Genomic DNA, 7337 nt, shown 5'->3' with positions numbered 1-7337 from the left:
AGTGTATATTACTATAATGATTTTTTTTAAAATTATTCATAATTTAATGAGATGAAATAAGAATTTTGTGTATTTTTCTCATCTCAAACCTGCCCTATAGCAGAATTTATGACTTTATTTATTATGTACACCCAACGCGGAATCTGAACATGTAACAAAGCGAAAAAAAAAAAAAAAAACGAAACCCACGTGTATCTGCATTGCGTGTAAGGTACGCTTTCTTTTCTTCTTTTTCTTTTGTAAAGTTTCTTGGGAGTGGATAGTTAAAAACTTAATTCAGTGTATTTACTTGTTATTGTTCCACAAAGATAGCTGTAAAAATTTATACTATACATTGAATTGCCTTAACTTTGCATATCAGGCTGTAAATCTCTTCTTATAATATAATGGATATTACGTAACATATTAAATAATAATAATTTATAAATTTTGTTTTCACAAAATTAAATAAATAGAATAATATTAGATATAATTTTAAAATTTACAAATCTCACATATTCTTTTTTAAAAAAATATACCCATAGCTACTATTAAAAATTGAGTTTAATATAAGTCACATATTTATCAAAATTTTTTTTAAGAAGAGGGCGACTAGACTTGCTCACGTTAAAATTGTATAAATGATTTCCCAAATGAATATATAAAACAGTGTTTAGATGTTGAACTGAGTTGAGTTGAATTGAGATGATAAAATATTATTAGAATATTATTTTTTTAATATTATTATTATTTTAAAATTTTAAAAAGTTGAATTGTTTATTATATTTTATATTGAAATTTGAAAAAATTGTAATGATGAGTTGAGATGAGTTTAGTAACCAAACGAAGTACTTCACAAGATATTTTAAAATTAGTCAAATGAGAAAAAATGTGATTAGAGATATATGGTGATTGCGTCACACTTAATTGAGTTATTATACATATGTTCCTAGGTCGATTAAGGCTATAAGAAATACCACTAGAGTTAATCGTTTTATATAATTCAATACAGAGAATCCCACTCAGATTTATAGATATTTGAAATTTTGAACTTTGAAGAGTTTCTATGTTATTCTTACAATAATTGATTCACCTATGTAATAAGATATAACAATAAATAACTCAAATTCATTTTCTTGATATAGAAATTAATAGTGTCCCTATAAAAGAATGTAAAAAAATGGGGTCTTTTAAAATGAATTAGTAGAAGGAAAATGAGATTGTTTATTCATTCTCTTTCCTACCCAATAAAATTAATATTTCTTGTATTTTTTCATGAGTTATTTTACTTGTAAGTCAGTATGTAATGTAGATTCTCTATTCTGTTAATATGAAAAGACTTGATTTGTAAGAGATTTAAATTTTAAATTTATCTTATAAATCAAGTTTTATCATATTAATTACATAGATGATATATTTTATACAACGATTTACAAATAAAATTTTCTTTTATTGGACATCTTTCTATTTTATTTTCACAAATTCTTTTAACAAATAACCCATTGCCCTGTTAGGTCTCATTTGGTTACGGAATTCAGATAAAATGAAAATAAGATAAGATATTTTATTAAAAGTTGAATAAAATATTGTTATAATATAATTTTTTAAAATATTTTTTATTTTAAAATTTAAAAAAATTAAATTGTTTATTATATTTTATGTAAGAGTTTAAAAAAATTATAATGAATATATAAGATGAGATGAGATAATTTTATTTTATATAACCAAATCAGTTTAAAAAGGATAAAAAGAGAAAAGCATAAATTACGAAATATTTTTGTTCAATTAAAGTTTGGCTTTTTTCAGAAAAAGTCTGGCACCGAGCAATAAAATGCAAGATGTTTTTAAAATTGAGTTTGGATAAAGAATTTAGATGAGATGAAATATGATGTTTTGTTGAATAAAATATTATTAAATATAATTTTTTAATATAATTTTTATTTTAAAATTTAAAAAAATTGAATTGTTTATTATATTTTTATATAAAAATTTAAAAAAATTATAATAATAAAATAGATAAGATGAGATAGAGATATGTTTACGTCTCAAATCCACCTAAAGTAACGGAACATCCACCTTCTTTCAGGCACGTGAGTCAGAACAACAAACACCAGAAATCGAGGACACATGCGATAAAACGGATAAAGTTGGTACGGTTGGAGGTTGGCGTTGGACAGGGAACCGAGCATTCCAGCCTTGATCCACCCACCGGCCACGGGTATTTTTCACCACCTTCCCCTATTTTCCATCGCTACGCTAACATTGAGGCGAAATTCTTTGGATTTTCATAGGTTTAATAATTTATGGCGTGGGTTCCAGTGGGAGCCCACAACGACTATAGCCTGTGGGAGCGGCTCTCTCAAGACCCAGACGACAAAAAGAAATGAAAGGATGGTTGAATAGTAATTGTTGGAGACTATTTTCGTTTCTTTGCGAGGTGGGCAATGTGAAAGTCGTGACAACCCAATTTCAAAGTCGAAAGCAAAGCAACTATATTTACCATAAAAACAAGTTTCTTCGAGAAACCTCTCTGGTCTTAAAACCGGTTGAAGGTAGAGCTTTTTTATTCTCCCAAGCATTTTCAGCTTAGAGCCTTCTTTTGCTTCTGATTTTCTTGGGGTTCGAAGAAGGCTCTTCTTTGAATTATTTGCCCCCGCTGTATTATTTTCTTTGTGGGTATTTTTTTTTCTATGACAAAGAGAATGATCAGATGGGGGGTATCTGTGCTGCAATTAGCGGAGCTGTTCGTGAGTTCGGTGGTTCATTTACTCTATGGGTTTTACATATTCAGCTCAGCAGTCGCCGGTGATCTCTCCCTGGCTCTGAATGAATGTTTGTTTAGGCCTAATACGAATGCTGGGGTCAAAGACGACTTGCCCGGCGGGGCAAGCACCAATGCTGAGAATCTGCCTCCGATTGTTTTAGTCCATGGAATATTTGGATTCGGCAAAGGGGTATTTAATTTCTCTCGCGTATATATAATTTATCTCACTGCTTTGTTTTTTTCTTTGTTCAGTTTAAGCCGCAATCTATGAAGCAATTTATTATTCAATTCGGAATTCTATTTGTTTGTTTTGGCTCTTAGAGATTGGGAGGTTTATCGTATTTCGCTGGGGCAGAGAAGAAAGACGAAAGGGTTCTTGTGCCTGATTTGGGCTCTCTAACCAGCATTTATGATAGGTATGTATGTGCCTTGGAGGTTTGGGTACAGGTTCATTCATGGCTTCGCTTTTTCCTTCTGGCTCTTCTTTTTTGTTTCTTTTACCCGTTTGAGCTATGTAGTTTTAAAAATAGGGCTTTGGGTTTCAGGGCTCGAGAATTGTTCTTTTATTTGAAAGGCGGTCGAGTCGATTACGGAGAAGAACACAGCAACGCTTGTGGTCACTCGCAGTTCGGCCGTGTTTACGAACGAGGTTCTAGATCCCCCGAGAGCATTTAGCTTTTATAGTCCGTGTTTTCCAATTCTTTCTATACGTTCAATCGTCCATATGATTGGTCTTATTCGAACTTATCCGCAGGGCATTACCCTGAATGGGATGAGGATCATCCTATTCACTTTGTGGGGCACTCGGCCGGAGCACAGGTGGTTCGTGTTTTGCAGCAAATGCTGGCTGATAAGGTTGGTTAAATTGTCTTTGATAACAAAGGGGAAGCCCCAATACGTCTTTAAATTGAAGAGATTAGATTTTATGTTTCATATTGTTCGCAGGCATTCAACGGGTATGAGAACACTTCAGAGAACTGGGTATTGAGCATCACATCCTTGTCAGGAGCGTTCAATGGGACCACAAGAACCTATTTAGATGGGATGCAGTGAGTTCCGTTCATAACTTGTTCTTTCCATTTGATTTTTAGTAAATTTTGTTCCAATTACAGCGATGAAATTCTCCAACTTAATTGTTGCCAACTAAGTCCGAGCGTCATTAGTGTTGAAATAATACTCGCCAAATGAGAAAAATGTGATAGATTGCCATTTAATTATGACTTCATATCTTATGTAATGAGGGGTGTTTGGGCAAACTGAGACCAAATTGTAAACAGAACAACTAGAAAATAAGATGACTATGAGCTAAAACTTATCAATATCCCGAAGGTCACACATGATGGCTATTTTAAAGAATTTAAGGGATTTTTCATCCAATAGAGTGGCAGCTGGCCTGTCTGCCTGCATAAGGTCATCATTCTGTTTGTATATTATATATATAAGTCGCTCAGTTCTGATAATACATCTAAGCTAGTTTCACATGTTTTTTTGAAGTCTGGTCATTTTTAAAGTCATTGGCAAACTATGTCATTATATGTTTTCACCACTGTTCCCATTTTCTCCCGCATGATTTCCTGATGCTTAACATGTTAAAGTGTTTTGAGCTTGTACCAGGCCAGAGGATGGGAGAACCCTGAAACCTATATGTCTGCTACAGTTGTGCCGTGTTGGAGTGATAATATATGATTGGTTTGACATTCCCTGGCTGAAGGGATATTACAATTTTGGGTTTGATCACTTTAACCTGTCATGGAAGAAAATAGGTGTTTGGGGTCTTGTTGATTGCCTATTGGGGAATTCAGGTCCATTTGCTTCAGGAGACTGGATCCTCCCGGATCTTACCATTCAAGGGTCCATGCAACTCAACTGCCATCTACAGACCTTTCCCAATACATACTACTTCAGCTATGCTACCAAGCGTACTAGGAAGATCTTGGGTGTCACAGTTCCTTCTGGCATATTCGGCATCCACCCATTGCTTTTTATAAGAGTACTGCAGATGAGCCAATGGCGTCATCCTCCAGATGTGTCACCCCCTTATAAAGGCTATAGGTATTTTTTTTTTCTCTGGCATCAGCTTCTTAACCTGTGCTTCAATTAGTTGAGGTTTTTATTCTGATAAGGGTATTGTGATTTTGAATGTCCTTTCAGCTCAAATCTAGATTCTCTCTTTAATATCTTGCCAAGTGTGACACTTTGCTGTCTAGTGTTTTTTTTTTTTTTTCCTTTTCAATAATGATCAGTGTTACCACTGTATTTAAATTCTAGAATTTTTATAAATATGTATGTTATCCTTTAAAATATGTAATATTTTGCTCCAACCAATCAATTACAGTTTTGATTTTGGAGCTAGTACTGAATTTGATATCTGGAAAAATGGCAGTTACTTGTAACAACAATTAAATTTTGTTGTTGGTGCCATAACCCTCATGTTAATGCATGTTCAGGGATGAGGATTGGCAGGACAATGATGGAGCTCTCAACACTATATCCATGACTCACCCTCGTCTTCCAACTGAACATCCATGTCAATTTGTCAAAAATGATTCAGAGTGCCAACAGTTGCAACCGGGCATCTGGTATGTCATTCATCTTATCTGTTAATTGCTTAACTAACAAAATCTAATTTACTCTTTGGATCATAGAGCTTGAGTTTTTGAAATTTGATTGTATTTTTTTCTCATATTTAGTAATCACTATTCTAGCTTAGTAAATGGCATTTTCTTAGACAAATCTGACACCTGTGGTTTCAAACTTGAGTGAAATTCCAAAATATCTGACATCCTGCTTCAGTTTTTGGCCAATTCTTATTGACCCAAGTTAATTATTCTCATTACTTATCAAAAACAGATTACTTTTTGGGTAGATGGAGGAGGATACTTTTCTATTTAAGAACTACAGTTATGGAGATTCATTCCGTTCCGTTGCTATTATGTGTGCTTAGATAAAGATGGCTTAATTGGGCCACTGGAGTCGAGTTGGCAATTTGTGGGTGATCAAGAAACTGCTCTCTCTTTTTTTTTTAAAAAAAAAAGAAAAAAAGAAAAAGAAAAAGAAAAGTAGGGTGACCAAGAAACTGCTAATCATCTAAATATGTCAAGGAAAGAGGTGCTGCTCTAATGGGAATGTGTTGCAAATGATCATTATAGTGAAATAATTCATCCTGGGAATCACATCCAAAAATCCACTCCTTAATGGCTGGCTGAATCAGCCATGTCAGTTCTTGTAACTGCAGTCTCACATAATCCTAATGCTAAAAAAACAAAAATCATCAAGATGACAAATTAATAGTCCAATGCAGTATTGGGTTCGAATAATAATATATTGGAATTTCACACTTCATGTTAGCATTTCATCTTAGCTTTACGGATTGTTATTTGGGGTTACTCAGAGATCATGGCATTTGGCTGAAGCAGGTACTACAAGATTGTGGAAGGCGATCACATAATGTTCATTGTGAATCGGGAGAGAGCTGGAGTTCAATTTGATCTGATTTATGACAGCATTTTTGAACGCTGCAGAAAGCATGTATTTAGGAAGTCTGCCCCAACGTTACCAAACGAAGCACACCAATAGCTCATTTGATAGGCTCAAATCTCTCTCTATCGATAGGCTACAACCTATTTTTTTTTTTTTTTTTATCTCCATTGTACACCTATTTGCTCTATTTTTGGCAGGTGTAAATGTAAATGTAAGTCTTCTCCTAGCTTTACAGTTCGCTTCTTCCCCCGTTTCTTTACAAGCTAATGTCAAGAGGCTTAGCTTTATAGAACAGACTTTCTCGCATTAGTAATATTTCTTCACGAAAACAAACTGTTTTCCCCATATTTTTCAGGAACTTCATTTCTTATTTTCTCGGCCTTTTATTTGTTTATGAAATCAGGCGTTGAATATAGAAACAAGTGAGAGAAGCGAATGAAACGCAATGATATGAACACATGTTTTCTGGAATTAATTGAGATGTAGTTCTCAGAATAAAATAACAAACGAAAACTAGTAGTAGTAGTGCACTATTCTACTTGGGACAGGGAAAGAAAAAAAAAAAAAGAAAAAAGAAAGGTAGTCTGATGGCAACATATGTAGTATAAATAAAAGTGTGTTTTAACAGGGAGTTATCAAAATTAACTTATAAATTGACGTAATTTAACGAGTCAGATTGTAATATTATAACATATGAAGTGATTTTAATTTTATAAAATCTATAGGACTGGATTTACATGGGCAAAAGTGAAACACGGGCTTTCAGGTCCGCTTCTAAAAAAGTTGAGTGCTAATCTCACTATGAGGTTCAAAACCCATTTAAAAGGGGCCATAATTCTTCTGAACCCGGACACTACGGTGGAAACCTAGCACATTAGATGTACATTCCTCCAATCAATGGCCCCTTAATGGAATTAACCACCCCCTCCGGAACTGTTTTCTTTGAGCAAATGGCAGGGCCCGCTTGTATTTAAGCAAGTTTACGTTAAGGATAATGCTAGCGTCCACATCAAATATGCATATTAGTATAAATATTTTTTTTCTTTTAAACATTTTTTAAACATCCTTAATTATTTAAAAAAATAAAAAAAATAAAATTTCACTAATAATCATT

General features: G+C 33.4%; 1 protein-coding gene across 1 annotated transcript; it reads left to right on the top strand.

The window, feature by feature from the left end:
* Positions 1–2446: 2446 nt before the first annotated feature.
* On the top strand, positions 2447–6572 carry LOC108979098 (lipase). Its single transcript, XM_018949691.2, has 8 exons — positions 2447–2933; positions 3065–3159; positions 3289–3392; positions 3498–3598; positions 3689–3792; positions 4358–4795; positions 5191–5322; positions 6160–6572. The coding sequence occupies exons 1-8, from the start codon at positions 2670–2672 to the stop codon at positions 6317–6319; spliced, it is 1398 nt and encodes a 465-aa protein (XP_018805236.1). The 5' UTR covers positions 2447–2669; the 3' UTR covers positions 6320–6572.
* Positions 6573–7337: the final 765 nt, after the last annotated feature.

The sequence above is a fragment of the Juglans regia genome, chromosome 13 (assembly GCF_001411555.2).
Source record: "Juglans regia cultivar Chandler chromosome 13, Walnut 2.0, whole genome shotgun sequence".
NCBI lineage: Eukaryota > Viridiplantae > Streptophyta > Magnoliopsida > Fagales > Juglandaceae > Juglans > Juglans regia.
Note: the sequence above shows the minus strand (reverse complement) of the source record. Positions and strands in the feature narration are given on the sequence as shown.

Bases quoted from the DNA above. Each gene is read 5' to 3' on its own strand.
- LOC108979098 (XM_018949691.2), top strand. From the start codon at position 2,670: ATGACAAAGAGAATGATCAGATGGGGGGTATCTGTGCTGCAATTAGCG. The intron at 2,934-3,064 runs GTATTTAATTTC...TTTGGCTCTTAG, and splicing joins TATTTGGATTCGGCAAAGGG to AGATTGGGAGGTTTATCGTA. The intron at 3,793-4,357 runs GTGAGTTCCGTT...AGCTTGTACCAG, and splicing joins ACCTATTTAGATGGGATGCA to GCCAGAGGATGGGAGAACCC.